Source organism: Podarcis tiliguerta, assembly GCF_965153285.1.
Source record: "Podarcis tiliguerta genome assembly, chromosome: 3".
NCBI classification, from domain to species: domain Eukaryota; kingdom Metazoa; phylum Chordata; class Lepidosauria; order Squamata; family Lacertidae; genus Podarcis; species Podarcis tiliguerta.
In genome coordinates this window covers 114,147,181-114,160,228 of record NC_139536.1, presented here as the reverse complement: position 1 = coordinate 114,160,228, position 13,048 = coordinate 114,147,181, and the positions used below count along the sequence as shown (strand labels likewise).

At 41.1% G+C, this 13,048-nt stretch overlaps 1 protein-coding gene across 3 annotated transcripts in view; it reads left to right on the top strand.

The window, feature by feature from the left end:
• Window positions 1–12,826, top strand: part of AFTPH (aftiphilin) — a 42,802-nt gene extending 29,976 nt beyond the window's left edge. For all 3 annotated transcript variants that reach the window (XR_014509975.1, XM_083435312.1, XM_083435311.1), the window contains 2 exons: window positions 1,011–1,134; window positions 11,678–12,826. Coding sequence is in view for 2 of the 3 variants with exons in the window: in XM_083435312.1 (XP_083291438.1) it covers window positions 1,011–1,134; window positions 11,678–11,822 (269 nt within the window). In the remaining variant the exon portion in view is untranslated. The remainder of the gene's footprint in view (window positions 1–1,010; window positions 1,135–11,677) is intronic.
• The last annotated feature ends 222 nt before the right edge of the window (window positions 12,827–13,048 follow it).

Genomic DNA, 13,048 nt, shown 5'->3' with positions numbered 1-13,048 from the left:
TTTCAGTTGTGATTTTTAAAATCTTAAATACTTACAGCTTTATTCAGTGGCATACCTTAATGGGATTTCAGAAGCTTTGTTTCTTGTAATGTTATTATTTCTGTATGTGACTCTTCAGAAGGCCTAGACCTGTTGTATTTAAGGGTTCTGTAAACATCTGACAGTATTTCAAATGTATTCTGTATTTTAATTTGAGATTTGAACATGGGACTGTTTCAGTTGAATTGATCGCAAGGTTGAAGTGGATATGAGGTGCAAGGGCTGCTCCATCTTTGCCTTAACCGAAGGATTCTCTACTTGATCATTCTACGTAACAGATAGTGTCACCCTTTAACCTTCATATGAATAATTTCTGATGAAAGTTTTGTTGTGGTATATATTGGAGTCCTCATCAAAATGATTTTTTAAAAATGGATATCTTCCCATTTTTGCCATTTTGAACTCCTAGGTGTCTCAGCTTTAAAAAAAAAAATTTAAACTGAATTCCATCAGTTTGTCCAATTATATTTCTAGAAGCTTGCTTTGAGATATTTCATTGAATCCTGAAATCCACTCTTTCCATAATTGTGTCCAAATAAAAGGTGAGAAACAAATAAGAAGGTTGAAAAATTGTTTATACTTTAGTGAAGAGGGGAAAAAATTGCATGAGGACTTCAAATACTCTCTACTTGTATGTTCTACAGAGACAGTGGAATGGAAAGAATCAATGTGTAGCAATGAAATAATGTTCTAAATAATAATGTAAAGCCTTGGAGGATTTTGGTATAAGAAGAAAATGATTATTCAAATTTGCTTTTCACTCCTGGCTGACATCTTGTATGCCAGTTTTATCTGCAACTCCAATTCTCTGAGTAGTGCATGATGAAAATTAGCAGGTTGTATCTCAATCACATATTAGACATTTAAGTAGCTCAGATGTTTACAGAAGATGGAAATACAGTATCCTAAATTGCAGTTGAACATGTGACACTTGTTTCCATCTATCACTGATTATAATTTTATGCTATAAGGTGTGGATCCAGAACTGTATGAGTTGACAACTTCCAAGCTGGAAACCTCCAACTCCACCAGTAAAGTGACTGATGCATTCGCAAAGCTAATGTCCACAGTAGAGAAAGCAAGCACATCAGCAAGGTAAATCACTGTGATTAGTGACACTTATTATTGGAAGTTAAAGCTTGTTCAGTAACTGCAGCTTAAATATCACCTAATGCATGAGTTCAGTTCCATGATAGATTTCCTTAGATCTCTATTGCTGTACTAGTATATATTTTTCAGAGATTCTATTCTGCTTCTAATGTCACAATTAAATCCATTGGATTGAAATGAGTTGTCAGAACTGTTGCTTTTAAAGTTTTCAGCCTATCCACAGTGGTATGCAGCCTTCTAGTGGCTCATCTGCACTGCTGAAAGCTCACTTGTAAGCCACAAAGCTGACATTTCCCATGTTACAAACTGTGAGTGACAGTAGGAACGTAGCTTCTAGCTGAAGGCAGAAATTGTCTTCGATGTGAAATGCCTTAACCCTTTTGCAAACATGCGTATATATACACACACACACTCTCTCTCTCTCTCACCCACCCAACCCAGCTACTGCATAATCCCCTCTTTTGTGCAAACCCTTATTTTGTGCATAGCATAATGAGCAGCCATCACTTATTAACTATTTCTAGGAATCTAGAAACAGAATATGATTTCTTCCTATGTAGGGAATGAGATGGAAGACTGCAAGTAGGGGTACATTGGTAGGATAATGGACTGTGCAAAGGCTATGCATGTGTGCATCACACAAATCACATCTGATTTGTGTGTTACACCTATTTGTTAAAACATTTATATCCTGCCTTTCCTTTAAAAAGCAAGTATGTAATAAAGAATAAAAGTACAACAGAGACATTTCAGATTGTGAATATGGTAGCACTGCTTCCCTAGGAATGTGTGGCACTCTTGTGAATTGCATATTATGTAGCTCCATGCACAGATACAACATGTGAGATGACTGCTCTGGTTGACAGGTGCTTGGATACTAAAGTAGTGAGTTGTGGCAACTTGCATGTGCTGTGAATACTCATTTTAGTTTTGATCAAACAGCAAAGACTTGAGGTGATGCAAAACATTGGTTTTCATTAAGTCAGCTCACAAATTCAAGAGTAGCAAGTTGTCATGAACTAAACTGAAAGTATACAGAGAACAGCTGTAGCAGGGAGTGCATGAGGCTCTTACAGAAGTTAACAAATAGTATGTGTGTAACTCTTATTGCAAGAGCCCTTTACACATGTAACATTAACTCCTGTAATGGCCTCATTTTCAGAGCGATTTCTCTGCTGTGTTACATTCAGCTGTTTGCCACTAGGGGGGAGTGCTAAGCCTTGATGAATCTTTGCTCAGGTCATTTTCAACTTGGCTTTTCATCAGTTCTGATATAAGAAAAGTGAAAATGCAGTGTGTCCTCCTGCTGACACTTTTTATTTTTTGTTTTATTTTTACTTACACTGTAGCCTTCAAAATAGAAGGCTTCAGTCTTCCATGCAAGAACATTCCTTGCCTCCACTGCTTCTGTACAATGTAGACATTACCCCCCCCCCAAAGCTTAACCTCATAATATTTTTGCCAAGTGCATAGGGAGTTGAAGACCTCTTTACTTACGCTGACTCTTCATAGGTTTGTAATGATTTGCCTGACCTGACTTTTTCTGATCTGATAGAGATGGAGAAGGAGAAAGGGGGTAAAATGTGAGTGAAGGGATTGGGGGCACTTTGCTCTTGTTTCTAATTGAGATTGGGGGAAGGCAGGAGGTGGGCAGTGAGAGATCACCTTGGTACAAAGATACAGTGGTGCCCCGCAAGACGAATGCCTCGCAAGACGGAAAACCCGCTAGACGAAAGGGTTTTCCGTTTTGGAGGTGCTTCGCAAAACGAATTTCCTATGGGCTTGCTTTGCAAGACGAAAATGTATTGTGAGTTCCTGTGATTTTTTTTCGCTCCCCACCCCCTTTTTCTAAGGCACTAAGCTGCTAATAGCCTTTTAGCAGCTAATCCGCTAATCCCTTAAGCCTTTAATAGCCGCTAAACCACTAATAGCACTAATCCGCTAATAGGGTTGCTTCGCAAGATGAAAAAACCGCTAAATGAAGAGACTCGTGGAACGGATTCTTTTCGTCTTGCGAGGCACCACTGTACAAAATTAGCATGAATGCTGCTCTTCCAAAGTACAAGAATTATTTGTTGTAAACATAAGTGTGATACACTATCCTGTGAATGTGTCCTTTATGTTCTATTGTCTAATCTACTCTTAGGCGTGAGTTGCACATTACATAGATGTTGCACGTGGTGGCAGCTGAAGGAGAGTGTGGTGTTGAACCTTGTTAGACCCTGTCCTTTGCTCATGGCACTGTTAGAGGAAATTTTCAGGGTGGACAGAAACCTTTTATGAACTTGCATAGCTTGTCTGTGTGGGTGGAGTTACTATGGAACAGCTGGGACCACGTACAAGTTTCCAGCATTGGGCACATCTCAGCTGCTAAATAAATACTCACTTTGAATTAATGTTTATCCTCTAAACCACAAATGCAGCAGGGAGAGAGACAGGGAAAGAAAAACTATTCACAAGGATGTCTATTTAAGCTGGGGGGGGTACCTAGAGCAGGAAGAGTTGCCATGTTTAAAATTCCATCTCTCTTAGATTGGAATTGTGATTAAAGCCTCTGTATTGCTAGTTGAAATGAAAGAATTTTAATACATTGTCTTTTTCACTTGAGAAAAAAATATCACGATGGCTTATTTCATTTCAAGAATGAATGTCAGAACAGTACTAATTTTATTAATAGAATACTATGCATTGCAAAATAAGGCCCTTCAATTCTTGGGAGCAGCTTCTTGGGACACATGAGAGGCTACAATAGGGAAGAGGGCATAGAAGTCCCATTCCACTTACAGTGTTTCGGATCTGAGCTAATGTGTCCTAATTCACATATATATCAAAGGAAGTTCAGATCTATGATGTAAGTAGAATATTAAATATGACATCAAGACACCAACTCACTCAAATGAGGTTTGTTCAGTCCAACCATAGCTGAATGTGACAAAAAAATACTGTATTCCTTTTTTTCTTTTTCTTTTTCTTTTTTTGGACAGTAGGAATTGTGGATGTCCCATACAGCCTGTTTATTCACACTGTTTGGTTCTTACCCTTCACTTTCTAGTGCTATTATTATTTTCTAACCACAAAAAGTCTAGTAAGAAAGATGATGAAAAATCCACTGGAAAGTGCATGATAATAACCGCTAGTTGACAAGGGGCTTTTGTTAATAGGCTTTCTAAAATATTAGACTCATTCCCTGAATATGTAGCACAACTACTTTATTGTGCACAGTCAAGGTACAGGAAAAGGGCTCTCAATACCTCAGTGTGAACAGTGAAGGTCTGAGCAGAATTCATCCTTCTTGTTTTACATTCCTATCAGAAAGTCGGACCTTGGTGTTTGACATACTCATGGGAAGGGTAAGATTTGGGTTTGTTGGTTGTGGGGTTTTAAAAATACTTTAGAAAGACATAGCCTTTCTAAATATAGCAAACATTTTTATATGTGATCTGTTTCAAGTTTCTGTGATGTTCCGTTGACACAAGATACAAATTTTACTTTTCGCCCAGTAGCTGATGCAAGAACTGCCACAAATGGTCTGGCTCTTACTCTGTGAGTTTTAGTGTTGGGCATATGGGTAGCAACTTTTTTGGGAAAGGTCAGCTCTTTACTAACATAGGGGATGCCCACACTGCACTCTTCTGATCATGAATGCGGCAGAGACCTAAGACAGATATTTTACAACATATGGAAGATGAGGTCACATTTAGATGGTGTTCTCAAATTTCCACTAGGAAGGAATATTATCAAAATGGAGATCTAGAGGTAAGGTTCCCAATCAGTGGGTTTTGCTGTAATGCTATTAAATATTTAATTTGTTAGATTTGTTGTTTTACAGATTCAGTGCAGTCTTCTGGTACAGAGTCACTTTGGCCACAGTAACGTTAAATCACAGCCATCTAAAAATAAGTATTAAATAGTGCTTTGGAATTAACAGGATAATCTCTAGCTTGTATGAGACCTATAAATGGTCTTTAAGTCATTTGATTAAATAGTTAGACTGAGTCCCTCGTCTGTGTGACTGTATACAGGATATTTTACTTTCTGTTCTGAAAATGCAATACAATACTGGCACTTGTGAAGTTTGACTTTGAAACAGTATTTTATTAATTAATATTGTCAGTATACTGTCCTGAAAGTTACCAATATTGTACCAATTTGTACCAATATTGTTGTCAGTCTCCTCCCCCCCCCCCCAATTTTCTAAAGACTGGATTGAAAGAGCCCAGCTCTGCCAGTTCTAGCAGATATTATTACAGAAATATGTTGGTATAGCCTTTCAGATTCACCTTCTTTTGTGGAAAAGTGAATTCCAAACAGCTAATAAAATAGTTTTTGCTCTAAGCACTAAAATAGCAGCAGCCCAGTGCAACACCACAGATGCAGTAGCCCATGCACAGTAAAAGGATGTGGCGGAATCTCATCTACAAAGCCTACTCACTACGGATGTCTTCCTTCAGACACCTACCCTACAAAACACATGCAGAGAGCAATTTTGCCCAGGAGAGCGGTAGGCTCTTCCTCACTGGGCATCTTCAAGCAGAGACTTGGTTGCTATCTAGTGGGGTTGAACTACCTCTGGATTTCCTACATTATGACTGAAGTTGGATTATGTGGCTTACAAACCCCCTTATTGCCTTTTAGGGCTCTTTATGTTTAGAGAAAAAGTGGGTGGGGGAAACATTGTACGTTCATAAAATTATGCATGATGTGAAGAAAGTGGCTAGAGTTTTCTCCCTCATAATAATAGAACTTGGAGTCACCCAGTGAATTTGATTAGCAGTAGACATAGAAAAAGATAATTAAGTTTTGGAATTCACTACCACAGGATGTGGCTATAACCACTAGCTTAGAAGGCGTGAAAAGGGAACTAGACAAATGCCTGGCGATATCAATGGCTCTGGGGCATGATACTGTATTCCTTACTCTGTTTTTTCTGCTAAGATGTACAGTAGGAATTGTGAACCCAGAACCCAGTTTCAGAGGGCAGTTTGCTGCTGAAGACCAGTTGTTGCAGAAAACGTCTCCCCCTTTAAGGCTATGCTCATAACCATCCAAATGCCTTTGGGAAACCCAGTGTGGGAAGCATGAAAGTGAGCTAGATGTTCTTACGTTCGTAAACGTAAAAGAAACTGATGCTACATAAGCACACATGCTAGAATGGAAAGTAGGTTTTATACATGGTTGGTCAAGGGAGTAAGAGTTAGGCTTGTGTGTGTCCCCTCGCATTTGCGTTCTACTGCACATGGTGCATCTATATTCATAATCCGGCACCAAAGGAATCAATTGTATTACTTGTGATACTTTTCATGCGAAGGAGAGAGACTGGTTTTACACCCCACAGTGTGAAGTCCTCTCAGAGCAGTGTAATTATATCCTGAGCAAAGAAAGCAGGGTTAGAATCATTGCTTTGGAGCCATAGCCACAAGTTTATGGTGGTTACAATGCACCAGTTTGCAATGCAAAGCTGTAATAAATTTGTTTCCTTATGCATTAGCACTGTGTGTTTAGGTATCTTGAAGTGTGCATTGATGGCAATCTGCAGAAATGCACTTTTTGTTAGTCTTAACCTGCACTACAGAACAAAGATGAACCCTGAAGATGTCACAAAAACAGAATGAGGGAGGAAAGCTTCTTGATTTGTAGGAGATAGAATTGTATAACAGTTGTATAATGGATCCTTTGGCTTGGCACAGAAATCATAAGAAGCCACTCAGTGAAAAGGTCCCTATAGTTTATCTACTGGGTTGTGCATAATGGGAAATGAAATGAAATAGAATACATTTGCCACATTGCCACCCCCTCTCCCCTTTTCCTGACGAAAACTGGAGGAGCGGGGTGTACCACAACTACCAATATGATCCTGGCTCCGCAAATAAGTGTGAATAAATATTTATTGATTGCATTTCTACTGTACAGTTGTTTACATGTTTATAACAAGTAGGCGGTATTGGGTATGCTGGTTGTTCTTGAAAACCAGATAATGTATAGATTTTTTTTTAAAAAAAGGCACTCAGACACACACAAATACATATAAATGTGTTTTTACTGCTATGTTAGAAATAATCCCAGTCTTAATTGGCTTGCACTCTGCCATCAAAGTCTAATAATCTAGAATCTAGTCCTCATCAGAATCTAGTAAAGGGAAGAGGTAAATGCAAACATTATTAGCTGAGTGGTGCAAGCTTTTGTGTAATACTGCAATAAAGCACACTGGCACTTCGGAAACTCTCATAAAGTTATTCACTGCAATCCCCCACATGACCCATCTGTTCAACAACGTCATAAAAGGGGCCCCCATCCCTAAAACCTGGTCCTCCTCCAAGTTAGTCTCTATTCCAAAGCTACTCAAGGACAGCCTAAGGTAGAACTAGACACTGGAAGGACCTATCAGAAGTGAACGTAGACCACTGGTACCAAAATGCATGGGAAATCGCCCTACTTGAGAAGTTAGCCAACCAATTATTATTATTATTATTATTATTATTATTATTATTATTAATTATTTGTACCCCGCCCATCTGGCTGGGTTTCCCCAGCCACTCTGGGCGGCTTCCATAGAAACCAAAATACACTAAAATATCACACGTTAAAAACTTCCCTGAACAGGGCTGCCTTAAGATGTCTTCTGAATGTCAGGTAGTTGTTTATCGCTTTGACATCTGATGGGAGGGCGTTCCACAGGGCGGGCGCCACTACCGAGAAGGTCCTCTGCCTGGTTCCCTGTAGCTTTACTTCTCGCAATGAGGGAACCGCCAGAAGGCCCTCGGCGCTGGACCTCAGCGTCCGGGCAAAACGATGGGGGTGGAGACGCTCCTACAGGTATACTGGGCCGAGGCCGTTTAGGGCTTTAAAGGTCAAGACCAGCACTTTGAATTGTGCTCAGAACGTACTGGGAGCCAATGTACCATATTTTTCACCCTCTAGGGCGCACCGGCCCATAGGGCACACCTAGCTTGGGGGGAGAGAAATAAAGGGGGGGGAATTATTCCCCCCCCCCCAGGGGCGGGGGCGGGGGAAGCCTGAGCTTCTCCTCTAGACGGTCCAGAAGGATGTTATGGTTGATTGTATCAAAGGCCGCTGAGAGATCCAGCAGAACTAGGAAACAACTCTCACCTTTGTCCCTAGCTCGCCGGAGATCATCAACTAGTGCGACCAAGGCAGTTTCAGTCCCATGATGAGGCCTGAATCCCGATTGGAAGGGATCCAAATGGTCCGCATCCTCCAGGCGTGCCTGGAGTTGTTCAGCAACCACGCGCTCAATCACCTTGCCCAAGAATGGAAGATTTGAGACTGGGCGATAGTTGGCCATACTGCCCAGGTCTAAAGATGGTTTTTGAAGAAGCGGTTTAATGAGCGCCTCTTTCAGCGGATCTGGGAATGTTCCCTCACAGAGGGAAGCATTCACCACCCCGCAGAGCCCATCGCCCAGCCCTTCCTGGCTTGCTTTTATTAGCCAGGATGGGCAAGGATCAAGGAGACAGGTGGTTGGTTTCACGTGTCCAAGTAGCCTGTCCACATCCTCGGGGGTAACGGATTGAAATTGATTCCATGCAACTTGACCAGACAGAGCTCTAGCACTCTCCCGCCCCAGCCCTGCTCCCACGGCGGTGTCTAGCTCCTTCCGAATATGAGTGATTTTATCTGCAAAAAACTTTGCAAAATTGTTGCAGGGGATCTTGGGGTCTTTACAAGGCCCCGGTGGTAAAGGTGGTTCTGTTAAATTGTGGACCACCTGAAAGAGTCTCCTGCTACTATTTTCTGCAGATGCAATAGAGGCGGTGAAGAAAGTCTTCTTCGCCGTCGCTATCGCCACTTGGTAGGCTTGACGTTGCGCTCTAACCTGTGTCCGGTCAGATTCAGAGTGAGTTTTCTGCCACCGACGCTCTAGCCGTCTCAGCGATTGTTTCATCGCCCTCAGCTCCAAAGAAAACCACGGGGTTGTCCGGGCTCCATGCAATCAGAGAGGGCACTTCGGAGCCAGACAGTCGATAGCCCTGGTTAACTCTGCATTCCAGCGGGCCACCAGGGAATCAGCTGAAAGGCCATCAACATGGGATAAAGCATCCCCTACCACTCTCTGGAAACCATTTGGATCCATTAAGTGGCGGGGGCGGACCATCCAAATTGGTCCCACCTCCCTGCAGAGGGGAAGGGTCGCGGAGAAGTCCAGTTGCACCAGGAAGTGATCTGACGATGGCACTTCTTTGTTTCACTTTTACTTAGTGTCAGATCACCCACGTCACTAGAGGTGAACACCAGGTCTAAGGCATGCCCATGACTATGAGTTGGCCCCAACTTATTCAGGGACAGCCCCATGGAGGCCATGCTTTCCATGAAGTCCCGAGCGGCCCCTTGTAAGGTCATGTCAGCATGGATGTTAAAATCCCCTAGGACGACCAAACTAGGTGTCTCCAGGAGAACATTCGCCATGACCTGAAGCAGCTCGGACAGGGAATCCTTGGTGCAACGGGGAGGTCGGTACACCAAAAGGAATCCTGTACTGCCCTTATTGCCCAACTTCCAGAAAACTGGGTCTTCCCAATAGGATGCCTGATGCAAACTAACGACTTCCTAAAAATCACTGCAACCCCCCCTCCCCACCCACATGACCTGGGTTGCTGTGCGTAAGAGAAACCTGGTGGGCAAGCAGTGGCAAGGACAGGCCCATCTGCTTCCTCCAACCAGGTCTCTGTCACACATGCCAGGTCAAATCCTCCATCCACAATCAGGTCGTGGATGGCAGTGGTTTTATTCATCATTGACCTGGCGTTACACAGCAACACCTTCAGGTCATGTGGGCTTCCCCTGTTGATTCCAGTATCCATCCGGTCAAGGCCAGACCCGGAGGCAGGGATAGTCCTCAAACAACGACTAAACCTGCCTCCTCGGTAATGACATGGTCTGGTCTTAGCGTAACTCCTCCTCCTGCCCATGATCACCGAGATCGGATGTCTCACCAACCAACTCTAGCACAGGGACAAACAAAGACACCTTCACCCTGGTGTGGCTCCTCTTCTTCACATACACAGCACAACAGGACAATGACCTATCCCTCCCTCCCAACAGCATACAACAACCTACACACACACACACACCCCACAGATACAAACAAGCCACACTGCAATCAACTGAACACAGCCAACCAAACTTGGGACCCCCTGACCTCTCACATTATCAATAAAAAGAAATAAATACATAAACAAAGGACCTAGCCATGGGATGCTGATACAAACCCTCTACACTAATAATAGGCAATAGACCTAAAGAACAAGACCCCATCTCTCTTTCCCCCTTTCCCCCAAATGCAAGATGTCTTTGACAAAAGTGTCTCTCACTAAATGTAAACGAACTGTGAAAAAGACTAGGAATTGAAAGTGGAGACAATAGATGCACCTTTCCCTCTTTGTCTGTTCATTTTGTAACACAAAAATATTTAATAAAAACTAATTTTAAAAACTTATTCAGTATATTCCTTAGATATATATTTTGTGGGTAAACCAAGCTAGTGAAAATGCAGTTCTCTCCTGGCGTTGTTTAGGAATGTGTTCCTACAGGTATATAAGCTAGTATTATACTGTACTTACTGTGTTGAAACAATTAGAAGAAAAAGAGACATCTCTTCAGTATTGCAACTACATGTAAGAGGGTATTACTTGAAGAAAGTACAGGCTAGATTGGTTCATAGACTGTTTCTGTGTAGCCTTGTACAAATAGTAAACTTTTACCTGCGGGGCGGGCAGAGCAAAATGAGCAGTTATTCGTGTTATCTTGAAATCAACCCTTCTTCTGTCACCTGTGCTGACATTTCCCTTCTGTTCTATGCCATGTCCATTTAAGAATTCCTTTGTGAGTTGTGCTGCAAGGAGTCTGCACTTCTAAAATTGTAAACTAAGCACAAGATTCTAATGAAATAGGAATAACTGGTATCACTTTCCTCTTTAGAAGTCTGAACTTTAGGGACTTGAGGGTTAGAGTGGACTGCAAGAAACACTAGTTTCTAGTCAACATGCTGTCTCTGTTTAGTGTTCATGAATTCCATTTCAAAAGTAGAGATTGGGGGGGGGGTTTGTCTCATGTAAGGTTTTCTGTGAAAATAAGGGTATCCTCACAACCCTGTTCTGCAGTGTTCTGGCTAAGATGACTTCCTCTATTCAGGTATCTTTCCACAGTGATTTTAACAAACATGATATAAGATTCAAGTGTTCAACAGATTTCAAATTCTATTTCCTTTCAGTTGTGTAACTTAAGGGTTTTGATTTCATATTTAGTTAATAGGTAGTAGGATTTGATCCTCTAGCAGTTGTGTTAAGGACCTGTTAACAGTACAGAATGAAGCATTGAATTTACATGAAGTTCTGGATGTGAGGAGAACCAGTTTTCTCATTGCCAGGGTTGTAATAAGCCCAATATACTAAATAGCCACATGAGGCAATATTGACATATATGGCACAACTTTCCTTCAGAGAGGTTGCCTTATCTGAAGACCTTTCTCTAGCAATTCTGAGTAACTTTTCTTTTAACTTTTTTTTAATAGAAAGCCCAAAAAGGAAGAACAACTCAGTGAAGAGGCTGCCAAGGTGATTTCTAGCCTTCCTGACTTATCTTTCATGCATGCCAAGGTGTTGATGTTCCCAGCTACATTAACACCTTCAACAAGTTGCCAAGGCAAGGTAGACTAAGGTGAAGTGAATTGGACAATTTCCATTGATTCTTGCCCTAGCCCCCCTTTCTGGGTCCTATGAAGTGATCTTGCTTCAATTAAAAATAATTCAAGTTCAGATGATTTGTTGGTAAGCAGCACTAGAAAGGTATACATACTTATGTATATTTATTTACATATTGGAGTCCTAAATTTATATTAGACAAATGTAAATAACTGGAGAGGATTGAACCTTTTTTGAAGATTTATCCTTTTTTGTTGTGTTGGGGTGTAACCATTTTGTCTTTGTGGAATACACTGGTAGTGTCCTTCTTACAAAACTTTCTAAACAATTTTTAAAAATTGAAATTTCCAACTTTTGCTCTTCATGAAATTTCCCTTTGCTCCCCACCCCACCCAATTTAATAACTTACCCTTGATGAAAATCCTTTTACTGAAAGCTTTAAAGCTTACGGTCTTTCAGTAGTCTTCTTTTAAGCAGGCTGAACCTTCCCTTATTTTTCATCTCAAGTGGCTTTTTTTTGCAGGGGTAGGGTGGGGCTAAGTGGTTGATTTTTTTGATTTTTTTTAGCTTTTTGACTTCTAACAGTGTGGATCTATCATCATTGCCTTTCAAGAGGTTTGCTGTCGATTCTCTTTAGTTAAGTGATCACTGCCTAAGCACTTGATTCTCGAGATCTATGTGTTAATCAATTTGGTTTGGGATGGAAGGACCAAAACTGTCTAAATGTCTTACACTGAAATATACCTGTTACATTTTTTTTTGTTGTACCACTATCCCTATATTTTGATTTTGCACAGTGTAAATTTGACATAATCATAGATTGCTATGGTTTAGGCTGTATGTACAGTAAAACTATGGGTTGTAAATGTTTGGGGAAATTCCTATGGAAAAAAGAGAATGCTATGTAGAACAACCTCTAACAAGGTTTATGTGCATGCCTGAGGTCTTTTTGAAATTTCAGTGTATAAATTTCCTCTTAGCTTACACAAAATAAAAAATAAAGTTATATAGTCTGTTAACGTGTGTAGTAATATTGTTTTTCTTCCTACTTTTACAGTATTGCCAAAGGCAGTAGGAATATCGCTTTTTCAGAGAGAAAAAGTCTACTTCAGAATATTAACTCTGTACCTTAACAAAAAGCACTGGGTTGGGGGTTTTTAAGAGCCAATGCATTTTTTTTGTTAACACATGTGGGAATGCGTTCCTTCTGTTTGTACCAAAGTTGCCTGGAAAACCAAAGC